This window comes from Meleagris gallopavo, chromosome 7, assembly GCF_905368555.1.
Source record: "Meleagris gallopavo chromosome 7, MGAL_WU_HG_1.1, whole genome shotgun sequence".
In the NCBI taxonomy this organism is placed as follows: domain Eukaryota; kingdom Metazoa; phylum Chordata; class Aves; order Galliformes; family Phasianidae; genus Meleagris; species Meleagris gallopavo.
This window is the reverse complement of record NC_139410.1, coordinates 22046602-22058470: the sequence shown is the minus strand read 5'-3', so window position 1 is coordinate 22058470 and position 11869 is coordinate 22046602. Positions and strand designations below refer to the sequence as shown.

General features: G+C 63.4%; 2 protein-coding genes across 4 annotated transcripts; both read left to right on the top strand.

Moving 5' to 3' along the window:
* The first annotated feature begins 21 nt into the window (after nt 1-21).
* On the top strand, nt 22-4963 carry SLC11A1 (solute carrier family 11 member 1). 2 transcript variants are annotated; one of them, XM_003207643.5, is made up of 15 exons: nt 22-153; nt 452-576; nt 1206-1328; nt 1414-1533; nt 1858-1964; nt 2074-2144; nt 2249-2316; nt 2390-2545; nt 2659-2817; nt 2955-3044; nt 3173-3292; nt 3656-3805; nt 3871-3944; nt 4139-4292; nt 4386-4640. In XM_003207643.5, exons 1-15 carry the CDS (start codon nt 114-116, stop codon nt 4494-4496), a joined length of 1668 nt encoding a protein of 555 aa, XP_003207691.1. In that variant the 5' UTR covers nt 22-113; the 3' UTR covers nt 4497-4640. The 2 variants fall into 2 exon arrangements, with proteins under 2 accessions (XP_003207691.1, XP_010711915.1); XM_010713613.4 differs by lacking the exon at nt 4139-4292 and having other exon boundaries at nt 4386-4963.
* Nucleotides 4964-6780: 1817 nt separating this feature from the next.
* CTDSP1 (CTD small phosphatase 1) lies at nt 6781-11428 on the top strand. Of its 2 annotated transcripts, XM_085228536.1 has the most exons (7): nt 6782-6935; nt 8013-8164; nt 8347-8448; nt 8536-8592; nt 8974-9066; nt 9410-9595; nt 9686-11428. In XM_085228536.1, the coding sequence occupies exons 1-7, from the start codon at nt 6869-6871 to the stop codon at nt 9812-9814; spliced, it is 786 nt and encodes a 261-aa protein (XP_085084662.1). In that variant the 5' UTR covers nt 6782-6868; the 3' UTR covers nt 9815-11428. The 2 variants fall into 2 exon arrangements, with proteins under 2 accessions (XP_085084663.1, XP_085084662.1); XM_085228537.1 differs by lacking the exon at nt 8974-9066 and having other exon boundaries at nt 6781-6935.
* Nucleotides 11429-11869: the final 441 nt, after the last annotated feature.

Genomic DNA, 11869 nt, shown 5'->3' with positions numbered 1-11869 from the left:
GAACACTTCCTCCTTCTCCTCCTCCTCCTCCTCCTCTTTCCCTGGAGGGGGGCTGGGAGCTATAAGAGCTGTGCACCGGGTGCAGCACCCAGAGGTAGGGGTTCCCCAGCACCATGTCTGGATCCAGCCCTGCTATGGCATCACTGGAGCCGGGTGAGTCCCAGCTTGGCTGGGTACATCATACCCTCTGCACCCACTCCCTGTGGCACTGGGGCTGGTGACGGGTGGGCTGGGGAGAGGGCTTTGAGGGACACTTGTGCTGGAGGTGGCATCTGGCTGCTTCAGGCCACCACTGCTGGCCCCAGTGGCTGCAAGCCCCCTGGAGCTGTGGGGCTTTTCCTTGGGAAGATGTCTCTGGGATGAAGCTGGGACCTGGCATCGTCCTTATATGCAGTGAGCTGCTACACCCCCTCCTGCTTTTCCTTCCCTTGTCCTCTTCCTTCCCTCCCAGGCATCACTGGGTCCCTGAACCGAGGCCAAACCGACCCCAGTAACATCCCTGTCCCCCCGCATCACCCCGTCCCCCATGGTCAGACCTACCTGGATGAGCTCATCAGCATCCCCAAAGGCAGCACGGTGGGTGCAGCTGGGGACATTGAGTTGAGTACTACAAGGGACACATCTGGGATATGCCCTGGGAACCTTGGTGTCCACAGCCCCAGCTCCAGCAGAGTAACTGCAACCCCATTCCCGCACTTGAAGCTTTCCCAATGGGAAAACCAAGGCACAGGGCATTGATGCTCCGCTCTGAGGGCCACCCCATCTCCCAGGCTTCCTGTCCCACAGAGTGGCCAAGTCCCATGGCCCTCCCCGGCAGCCTGGGACCCCTCCAGCCCCAGCCTGAGAGCGGAAGGGAGAAGGGGAAGGAATGGAGTTGTGAAAGCAGCTCACTGGAGTGGGATTGCACAAGGTGCTGTTAACGGCACAAGAAGGGTGGCAGCTCCATCTGCGCTGCAATAAATTTCAATCCAATCTTAATGCCCAAACATCACTTGGGTCTCGCTGTACACCCCAGTGATGAAGGGCACGGAGAGGGGGTTGGGAAAAAGAAAAATGCCTTCCATGCACATGTGCCCATGTGGCAGTGCAGGGCTCCCCAGAAATAGGCGACCAGTAGCCCAACTGGGAGTTGTCAGTTCTGAATGGGAACAACCAGACCCCACAGGACTTGCCCCATCCCACCGTGACCTGCCACCCCATTGCAGCCCGGCTTCAGTTTCAGGAAGCTGTGGGCTTTCACTGGCCCTGGCTTCCTGATGAGCATCGCCTACCTGGACCCAGGCAATGTGGAGTCAGACCTGCAGTGTGGGGCCGTGGCCGGTTTCAAGGTGAGCCTCAGGCTGCTGGGTGACCCCACTGGGTGCGGGGTGCTGCCCACCACCAACCCCTGCTGCCCTTCTCCTGCCCCCCTAGCTGCTGTGGGTGCTGCTGTGGGCCACAGTGCTGGGACTGCTGTGCCAGAGGTTGGCCATCCGCCTGGGCGTGGTGACGGGAAAGGACCTGGCAGAGATCTGCTACCTCTATTACCCCAGGGTGAGCACACAGGGGGATCACAGTGTGGGTGAGGAGCCCTTTTTCTCCCACCGCTCCCCAGCCCCAGTGACCCCTCTGGCCCCACACACCTCACTGCCTGGCACGGAGACAGCTATATCCATTCCAATCCCACGTGAGGACGCCTGAGTCCCAGCGTCAGAAGCGGTTGCAAGTTGCATCCTGCCCGTCCTATCTGCACTCTCCCTCTCCCTGCACTCTGCAGCCCCCTCATGCACCCTCTACCCATCACTCCTATCCCAAGCATCCCAGGGCTGGGTCCACGCAGGGCTCAGACATGTCACCATGCATCCCCATCCCCTCCAGGTGCCCCGTGTGCTGCTGTGGCTCATGATGGAAATTGCCATCATCGGCTCAGACATGCAGGAGGTGATTGGGACGGCCATTGCCTTCAGCCTGCTCTCAGCCGGACGGTAACTACCTGCAGGGTGCTGCCAGGTCCCACCCGCACGCCAGTGAGGGACGCAGCCCACCCCAATGCTCCACCAACCTGGCTGACATCCCTGCTCTTCTGTCCCATAGCATCCCGCTCTGGGGTGGTGTTCTCATCACCATCACAGACACCCTCTTCTTCCTCTTTCTTGACAAATACGGTGAGTGCAGGAGCACTGGGATGGGGGCCATTCATCCAGGCCCTGAGGTGTCACCGCAGAGGTGCAGGCACCATTGTGTCATCGCTCATCACTTCCTTCTGCAGGGCTCCGCAAGCTGGAGGCTTTCTTTGGCCTCCTCATCACCATCATGGCTCTGACCTTTGGCTACGAGGTAAAGGCCCCCCAGCCTGTAACGATCCAATCGAGCTGCTGGGGCGGGGGCAGCTCACAGAGCCCCTTCCCAGTATGTGGTGGTGAGGCCAGCGCAGACGGAGGTGCTGAAGGGCATTTTCCTGCCCTACTGCCCGGGCTGTGGGCGAGAGGAGCTGCTCCAGGCTGTGGGCATCGTTGGTGCCATCATCATGCCCCATAACATCTTCCTGCACTCCTCCTTGGTGAAGGTGAGAAGGGACCAGGGGACAAGTTCCCCATTGCAGAGACGTGGTAGGGGTGAATGGCTTCCTCGTGGGGGCTGTAATGGATCCCCATGGTGCACATTACCTGCTGTGCCCAGACCCGGGCGATCAACCGCTCCGAGAAGGAGGAAGTAAAGGAGGCCAACATGTACTTCCTGACTGAGTCCTGCCTGGCTCTCTTCGTCTCCTTCCTCATCAACCTCTTCGTCATGGCTGTCTTTGGTGAGGCTTTCTACCACCAGCGCAACGAGGATGTGGTGAGTCCCTCCAGGGGGGTGGCAGCTGCACCAGGGGTGGAGAGGGGTAGGGTGAGCCGACCTTAGTCATGGATAGATGGATGGGTGGAGGGTTGGATTCATAGCCATGCCACACTCATGCTCACCATGTCTTGCAGCATAACAAGTGTGTCAACAGCAGTGTCAGTCACTATGCCAGCATCTTCCCCATCAACAATGAGACGGTCTCTGTGGATATCTACCAGGGAGTGAGTGGCACTGGGCTGCATCCTATGGCCAGCTAGCCTTGGTGGCTGTTTTGGGGGTACCCAAATCCAACCCCTCACTATGCCAAGGGGGGATTCTTCAGGATCCCCATCAGAGTATTGCCATGCAGGGTGTCATCCTGGGCTGCTATTTTGGGGCTGCAGCGCTCTACATCTGGGCCGTGGGGATCCTGGCAGCGGGGCAGAGCTCCACCATGACAGGCACCTACGCGGGACAGTTTGTCATGGAGGTGAGAGGGGAACACAGAGAGAGGTAACTCAAGGGTGGGCTCCGGGCAGGAGTCCTATGGGCAGCCCGACCCCAACAGGGGCATTTGGCAGGGAGATTTCTTCTGGGCAAAGGGTTCACTTGGGCTCCCTGAGAGCCGGGATGGGGTCAGCGCCCACCCATTGCCGCTACTCGGCAGTCACCTTCCCGTGAGTCCCCCATGTGAGGCCCTAACGAGCTGTTTTCTTAACGAGCAGGGCCTGACATCTAGCGGGGCCCTGCAGCCCTGCAGGAGCTGAGCACCACGGAGCGGGGGGGGACACGGCCCTACAGAATTTTGGGAGCACGCCAAGGGCTGATGGCACATCTTTCCCCTCACCCCCAGGGCTTCCTGCAGCTGCGCTGGTCCCGCTTCACCCGGGTGCTGTTCACTCGCTCCCTGGCCATCCTGCCCACCCTCTTCGTGGCTGCCTTTAGGGACATAAGCCAGCTGACGGGCATGAACGACCTGCTTAACGTGCTGCAGAGCATCCTGGTGAGGGGTGGGCACAGCCGGGCCCCCATCCCCACTGTGCCATCCTCACCCTGACCCAATTCCAGCTGCCCTTCGCCATACTGCCCGTCCTCACCTTCACCAGCCTGCGCCCGCTCATGCGTGACTTCGCCAATGGTCTGTGAGTGCTGGGGTGAGGGGGGGGGGGGAGGGGGAGGAAGGATCACCTCCACGTCCTCAGCATCCCCGATGGCCCCAGAGTGGGGTGAAGTGTGGCTATGGGCTGCACAACCCCTCTATTTGGGCTCTTGCTTCCCTGCTTACCGGGGTGGGTAGCACAGAGCGCTGGTGCCGATACCCACCTGCCACTTGCAGCCTGGGGAAGGTGCTGATGTCCCTCATCACGGGGTTGGTCTGTGCCATCAATGTGTACTTCGTAGTGGATTTCCTGCCCACGGTGCGGGGTCTGGGCTACCTCATCCCCCTGGGGCTGCTGCTGGTGGCCTACGTGGCCTTTGTCACCTACCTGGTAAGGGCGGAGGGTGGCTGGGGATGTGCGGAGGGGGGGGGTTGACTCTTCTACAGCCACGGTGCCTCCAACGAGTGCCCTCTTTGCCTTCAGCTCTGGACGTGCAGCATCGCGCACGGAGCGCGGTTCCTGCCCAGGGGACGCTACGACCGGTTCAGCTTCGATCTCACCGTTGACGGGCCGGGGGCGGCAGGGCCGCAGTGATGGGCTCCGTCCCGCACGCAGCGCCCTGCTGCCATACCAAGCCCCGGGGGGCGATGCTTTCTGGGGAAATGCCCCCAGCATGGAAGGGGTTAACAGCCCTCGGAGGCTTCTGCAAAAGCCTCTCCTTGGGTGGTGCTGGGGGGCAGGGGGACGCGCCTCCACCCTGGGTGCAGCGGTGGGGCGGGATGGGCTCTCCTCTGCTCATTAGCGCCGGGAAGCGGAGGCTCCTCTAATTACCGCAGGGACCGCTAATTACCGCCGGGCACCGCAGGGACAGCCCGGGGGGAGCCCGCTCCGCCCGTTTCGCTGCCTGCAGACCCAGCCCTGGTGCGTGTGTCCCCCCCCCCCCGGTCCCAAACGTGGCGACGCCGGTCGGCCGTCCCCGCATGGGCCCGGAGGGGTTCTTCAAAAGGGCTCCGGCGCGGTTTGGAGGGATCGGGGCCCATAAACGTGACGTTTATAACGCACCCTCCGCTTCTCTGTGTTGGGGCGGGGGGGTCCCGCAGCGCTGCGCCCCCCGCCGCGGCCCGCACTTGCGAGACGCTCCCTGGCTGTTTCAAGGCCCCCCCCTTCTAAAGGCTGCCCCTCCTGCCCCCCCACCCCAAAGTCCCCCTTCCCAAATGACACTAACTGAGGTGCGGGGACTATTTGGGGGTCCAGCCGCCTGCCCCCCCCCGACCCACCCGCCAAAGCTCCCCTCGGGTAAAGATCCCCCCCCGCCCCGCGCACCGCGCTTGTTTATGTGAAGAATTTCCCCTTCCTTAAAAGGGCGATGGCAGCGCGGGTGGGGCGGTGCCTCCCCCCCCATCCCCGTTGGCCCGGCTGCGGGCTGCTTGAAGGAGGAGCCGGGCCGGTGGGGCCCACCGCCGGGCGAGGGTGTCCCCGGGTGCCCCCCCTCCCCCAGCAGTGCCTCGGGGCCGCGCGAGGGGCATCCCTTGCATGGGGTGAGGAGAGCAGAGAGACTGGGGGACGGAGGGGCTCTGAGAGCATAGGAACAGCAGGGGACGGGGTGTCCCAAAGGCGACTGAGCTCGTGGCTGGATTAGGGTTAGAGTAGGGGGCGGCTGTAGCAGATGGTTCTCTAAGAGCCTGAGGGACAGCCTGGTCCTCGTGGGGACAGAGAGGTCCTTGCGGTGACGCTGTGGCCCTTATGGGAACAGTGACACATGCAGCATGAGCACCATGTCCCCATCCTGTCCCCAGCCTCCACCCTGTACCCGAGTGCGCAGCCGGCTGGAGGGATGCTTCGAGAGTTTGACGCCCAGCCTGGCCTCGGAGCCTCGCTAATTGCATTAATCCATTAATTAGAAGCCGAGCCTCGTCGTGCTGGGGCCGGCGCCGCGGTCACCGGGGCCGCCAGCTGTCACCGCACCGCGAGGCCTTCTTCCTCGTGCGGGACCACAAAGCGGGCAGCGCATGTGGCCTCTGCGTGTGCCCCTGTGGGCCCCAGAGCTTCCCCGTACGGGAACGGGCAGCAGTGGGATCCGGCCCGAAATAGTGCCCAGAGGAAGCACGGCTGCTTCCTTCCTCTTCCTCCTCGGGGACAGGGGACATCAGGACCTCGCAGCCTCAGGGCACGGGGGTCGCGCTGCCGGCTATCACAGCTGCCAGCCCGGCAGGATGGGAGGATTTTTCCCCTCGGTGTCCCCGTGAGGTCGGCGGTGGCACCGCGCAGGGACGCAGCTTTGCTCCCGAGCCCACCGGAGCGTGCCCCGAACAGTCGCTCAGAGCCAGGAGGCAGCTGGGACCCACGGGCATCGCCACAGGGCCGGGTCGGGAGGGGACAAACGGGGACACCCCACGGCGCGTCCTCGTGGGGTGACCCCGAGTTCCCTGCGGATTGTCGGGGAGGGAAAGAAAACCGCAGCAGTGCATCCTCGGCAGCTGCTGAGGGGTGGGGACGACGGAGGGACAGAGGGAGCGGGGCTGTGCGGCGGGGGAGGGGGGAGGGGTTGCGGGGGGACTTCCTTCCTCTGCCAGCACCTCGAGACCCCCGAAACGTGAGGGCAGAGTGGACCCCCTGCTCCTCCTACACGGGGCGTGAGCCGGATGGGGACGATGGTGTGAAGGGGGGGGGGGGGGGGAAGGGGGAGCGGGTTTGGGCTACGGGGTTGGCATTGCCCTTTTAAGGGGTTCCTTGAAACCGCGTCCGGGTTCCATGTTTGTAGCAAAAAACCGTGCGGAGGAAACTCCATGTTGTAACAAAGTTTCCTCCGCCGCTCCCCGCGCCCGCGCCCGCCGCCCCGCGCCCGCCGCCCGCCCCCCCTCCCCGCCCCGCGCCCCTCCCGCCCCCCCCCCTCCCCCTCTTCCCCGGGGGGCCGAGCCGGGGGGGGGCAGCTCCGCGCTCCTGCCCCCCCCTCCCCCTCCTCCCCCATGGACCACCAGTCCATCATCACCCAGGTTAGCAAGGAGGAGGTGACCGCCCCGCTGCAGGAGAAAGGTAATGCCCCCCTCCTCAAAATAATCCGGCATCGGGACCCCCCCACATCCCCTCCTCCTCCCTTTCTCCCTTTGTGGGCTTTGCTTTAGGGGAGGGTCGGGGGGGCTAAATGTGGAAAATCACTTCTCGGCCCCCACCGCCGCTGTGCGTCCACCCCCAACCCTCCCCACCCCCCCCAAACCTCCCTCTCTTCCTTCCCACTGCACGGCACTATAGGGTACACGGTGACAGCCCAGCCTTCCCCCCCCGCCATGTCTCCTATAGGGCCAAGGGTCAGACCCTTCACTCCGCGTTGCGCAGGGCCCCCCACGTGCCTCCCCCCCCCCCCTGTGGCGAGGGGCGCGGAGCGTGTGATGAGTTGCGGTTGGCCTCAGCTGGAGTGCGGCCCCGTGGTGCTGCGTGCACCGGGACGGGGCAGCGGGGACACGGGGAGGGGGTTTCGTCTGCACTGCTCCACGCGTCATTCCCTGTCTGCGTCCCTCCTGGGGTGATTGGGGAGAGCGGGGCGGGGGAAGCGCCGCGGGGAATCTGATGCACGGAGGGACGCGGCTCCGTAGGGTCCCTGCTTGGGATAGCGGGGGGGGGGGAGCAGCCCCTGCCCCACTGTGGGGGTTCCCAGGGCTCTGCGAGTCTCGGAGGAATAGAACCATGAGGGTCGGCAGACGTCCCACCCCCCGGCAGCATCCCTGCCCCGCTCCCGGCCCCCGGGCTTGGGCTGGGGCAGGATACGGCCGCGTTGAAGGTGTCCGTGCCTCAGTTTCCCTGCGATCCACCAATGGGGGCTCAGGAAACGGCACCCAGCGGGGTGTGCTTCACCGCGATTGGCTCCTCGCCTCCGGGACGTTTGCACCAGCCAATGGGGAAGCCGAACTGTTGGCGGGGAGGCGGGAAGAAGGATGGCTAGGCCCCTCCCCTTCTGCTAGGCCCCGCCTACAGCACAACCCACGCGTGTCCGTGGGGTCTCAGCACCCCCGGGGGGTTGCCACCTCGAGGAGTTCCTCCCCAGCTTCGGGAGAGGGCAGCTATTGTAGGATCCTGGTGGTGCCCCAACCCCTATTGTGCTCCCCAAACCCACAGGTGCCCAGAGCCCCCCAGCCGCTGCCAAGAAGCCTCGGGGCCGCAGCATCCTCCAGTCCCTCTTCTGCTGCCTGTGCCACGATGACGCTGAGCCCTTCTCTGTCAATAACAACGCCCCACTGCTGGTGGAGGAGAATGGCACCGTGCCCAAGGTACCCCCTTCCAGAACTCCTACCCCAAAATGCGGGCGGCCCCAGGGGCACTCGACCACCGTGCCCCAGCCCCCTTATAACTAAAGAAGGAGACACTGCTGCCTGACCTGGGCGCAAGGCAGAAGGGAAGGGAGTGCCCCTTGCCCCCCACTGACCCCCTGGCCCTGCCCCCCCCGCTGCAGGCTGCAGTCAAGCACCTCCTGCCCGAGATCAAGCCTCAGGACGCCAGCAAGCTGTGCGTGGTCATCGACTTGGACGAGACGCTGGTGCACAGCTCCTTCAAGGTGGGAGCACCCCTATTGGGGTGGGAGGGAGGTTTATGGACCACGGGAGCCCCTCACCCCACGCTGACCCCACTGTGCTCTCCGCAGCCGGTGAACAACGCTGACTTCATCATTCCGGTGGAAATTGATGGTATCATGCACCAGGTATGGGGCTGTGCAGTGAGGGCTTGGGAAGAGTTTGAGGGTCTGGTGGGGTGCCCCCCAAAGAGGCTGGCGCTGGGTTCAAGTAATCCAGGATAGGCTGTGGTCTGGCAGTCAGCCTGTTCTAGGTTACTTGGCTCCGGAGCCCGCCCAACGCTTCATCCTGGAGATGCCAGGGACAGCGGGCACCCTCCTGACTATCACCAAGCGGTGTCCCCTCATTCCAGCACAGGGCATGTCTCCTCCCTGCTGCTGACTGGGGTCAGGACGTGGTGCCCTTTGGGGTGCGGGGCTCCGCCAGGGTGGTCATAGAGGGGTGGTGCTGGCAACCCCCTTAGGGTTAGGGTTATGTGCCGCTGGGTCCCTCAGTGCTTGTGCCTGTAGGTGTACGTGCTGAAGCGGCCGCACGTGGATGAATTCCTGCAGCGCATGGGAGAGCTGTTCGAGTGCGTGCTCTTCACTGCCAGCCTGGCCAAGGTGAGCGGCAGCTCCAGTTACACTGTTGTCCCCTTCCTTGGGCACCGTGAGTCCCCCACAGCCACACACCTACGGGCATCACTGGACCTTTGTCCACCTCTGGCCCTTGGTGACAAACCCATGGGTACCTCTGGACACTGGATGTCAGCAGTCCCTCTTGGTGACCACCCATGGGCACCACTGTGTCCCCCTTGGCCACCCACCCATCGACCTCGGGACCACCAGACGTTGGCCATCATTTGTCTCCCTTGCGCAACCACCCATGGGGACCACTGAACCTTGAGCTCCATGTTGGCCACTTCGATTCCCTTTGGCCACCCGCTGACCTCTCCTCTCCCCGCAGTATGCGGACCCCGTGGCCGACCTGCTGGATAAATGGGGGGCGTTCCGTGCCCGGCTCTTCCGCGAGTCTTGCGTCTTCCACCGGGGCAACTACGTGAAAGACCTGAGCCGCCTGGGCCGCGACCTGCGCCGCATCATCATCGTGGACAACTCGCCCGCCTCCTACATCTTCCACCCCGACAACGCTGTACGTACCCCGTGGGTGGGGGCGGTCCGGGTGGTGGCACAATGGGGCTACAAGGGACCCAAGGTCCTGAGCCGGTGGCCGTACCTGCAGGTGCCGGTGGCCTCGTGGTTTGACAACATGGCAGACACGGAGCTGCTGGACCTGCTGCCCTTCTTCGAGAGACTCAGCAAAGTGGACGACGTTTACACAGTGCTCAAGAAACAGCGGACTAACAGCTAGTGGTGCCCCAGCATGGCTGGCGGTGGTGGCCCGGTGGCAGCCTCACTGGGGGACTGTGGGCGTCCCGGTGTTCCCCCATCACCACCCCATTCCCCGCTGCGATGGTCATGGTGGGTGCTCCACGCAGAAGGGGTGCCCGGGGGTGACCCTCTGGGGACGTGTTTGGAGGGGTCCTGTCCTCTTGCTGCCCCCCCCTCCCCAAAATGATTCTCAGGTCCTTTTCCCCTCTGCATCCCCCCGGAGTGGGGAGGGGAGTTATGCAGCTGCTGCTTTCCACTGCCTTTTGGGGGAACCTGGTCCCCACAGCCTTTGTCCAATGGGGGGGACTGGCAACCCAAGTGTGGGTTCCATTGGTCTTGGTGTCACTGCCGTGCCCCCAGCTCTGCGTTCTGTGCAGCTGATAACTTTGGGGAGGCACCACTCCACACACCCCCTTGTGCCTTCTGGTGCCCCCTCCCCACCTCCAGGGGTGCATTTTGGGGGGGGCTGAGCTCCTGGCTTTCAATGCCTCCATGTGCCTTGGGACGCCATGTCTGTATGTGTCCCCCCCTGCAATAGAAGTGTCTGGGGAGGGGCTACAAAATCACCTCCTCCAACCTCACTTTCTTCCCACGGGGGGGGGGAATTCTGATGGCCTCACACCCACCCTCCCCCCCCAGTGCTGCCGTGGCAATGGGGCCACTCCACTCACCAGCAGGGTTCCCCTGCCTTGTGGGGGGGGCCACACGCTCTCTATTCCCATTCCTTCTCAGTGTCACCAAAGGCTGTGACTCCCAATGGGGGTGGCCCGTAGAAGCCTTACTGTAATATCCCACCCCTCACCTCTCCATGGCCTTTCATGAGCCCTGCCCCCCTTGCCGTGGTCTCCCAGCCTCGAGGGGATGAAGGGCTCTCAGGGAGGGGGAGGGATTTTTAAGGGAGGGAGAGCATATCTTTTAGAGTCAATCTATGGACAATGATATATTTTTAAGGGGGGAAAAGCAACGGTCTCCCAAATAATCAAGGGTGCCTTTTTACCGCTGTGCCAGGGGATGGGGGAATCTTTTGGGGGAGGGCTTTTTAACTCTCCGTTACTGTCCGTCCGACCCCTGCGGTGCTGCCCTTCTCCAAACGCTGGGGGCCAGGGTGAGGGCCCCCCCGGCTCTGCCTATGCCCCCCACCCTGCACCCTGCTCCTGCAGCAGGGTCCCACTCAGCACTTTATTGGCCACATCAGGCAGCACCCATGGGTGCGCCCCTGGGTGTGTGGGGGAAGGGGGGCTGGAGGTGGGGGCGGGGGGGCTGGGGACCAGTAAGTGCCTTGGTGTGATTAAAGCTGTCCAACCCTCCTGGAAATGGGCTGTGCTGAGCTGTGTGTGTGCACATGGGTATGCAATCGTGGTCTGCGTGTGCGTGCAAGTGTGCATTGTGCACACCTCTCTGCTGTATGTAGGTGTGTGCAAGACCCTGCTTGGGTCTCACTGGGTCCCATACTCATTAAGGTGCCAGAGGCCCCAGCACTGGGGGGGACATAAGAGGAGGTTGGGTGCCCCCCCCTCCCCCTCCCCAGCACAGCCACCAATGCCCTCTTTGGCCCCACGCCTCTCCTCCTTAATGAAGTCTCTGTCCTCCCTGGTAGCTGCGCTAATTGCTGAGTTCGTTAGCGGCCCTGCGTGGGGCCCGAGGAAGGGGCTCACTGCTGCTGTCCCCTGTGCCACACCGACAGGTAGCAAACAGGGGCTGCACACCCAGGTAAGGGGGCACTGGTGTGGGACTGCACTCTGGGGTGGGAGGGTTTGGGGGACAGAAGGTGTTGGGGAGCCCATCTCCTTGGCCTCGGGTGTCTCTTGTTGGTGGCTGAGCCATCACCATCCCTTCGGTGATCCCTGGGGCTCCAAGGGCAACAGGGTGCTGCTGGTGGCACAGTGCTGGCTCAGCAGGGTGGGGGCAATCATGCTGTGACAGTGCTGTGATAAGCATGGGACAGGTGACGCCTTGGTGCCAGCATTCCACAGCCCCTCCTGCACCTCCAGGGCCACCCAAATGCTATCGGACAGAATTAGGGTGGAAAATGGCG

Bases quoted from the DNA above. Each gene is read 5' to 3' on its own strand.
- SLC11A1 (XM_010713613.4), top strand. From the start codon at position 114: ATGTCTGGATCCAGCCCTGCTATGGCATCACTGGAGCCGG. The intron at 154-451 runs GTGAGTCCCAGC...CTTCCCTCCCAG, and splicing joins TATGGCATCACTGGAGCCGG to GCATCACTGGGTCCCTGAAC. The intron at 1,534-1,857 runs GTGAGCACACAG...CATCCCCTCCAG, and splicing joins GCTACCTCTATTACCCCAGG to GTGCCCCGTGTGCTGCTGTG.
- CTDSP1 (XM_085228536.1), top strand. From the start codon at position 6,869: ATGGACCACCAGTCCATCATCACCCAGGTTAGCAAGGAGGAGGTGACC. The intron at 8,593-8,973 runs GTATGGGGCTGT...TTGTGCCTGTAG, and splicing joins TTGATGGTATCATGCACCAG to GTGTACGTGCTGAAGCGGCC. The intron at 9,596-9,685 runs GTACGTACCCCG...CCGTACCTGCAG, and splicing joins TCTTCCACCCCGACAACGCT to GTGCCGGTGGCCTCGTGGTT.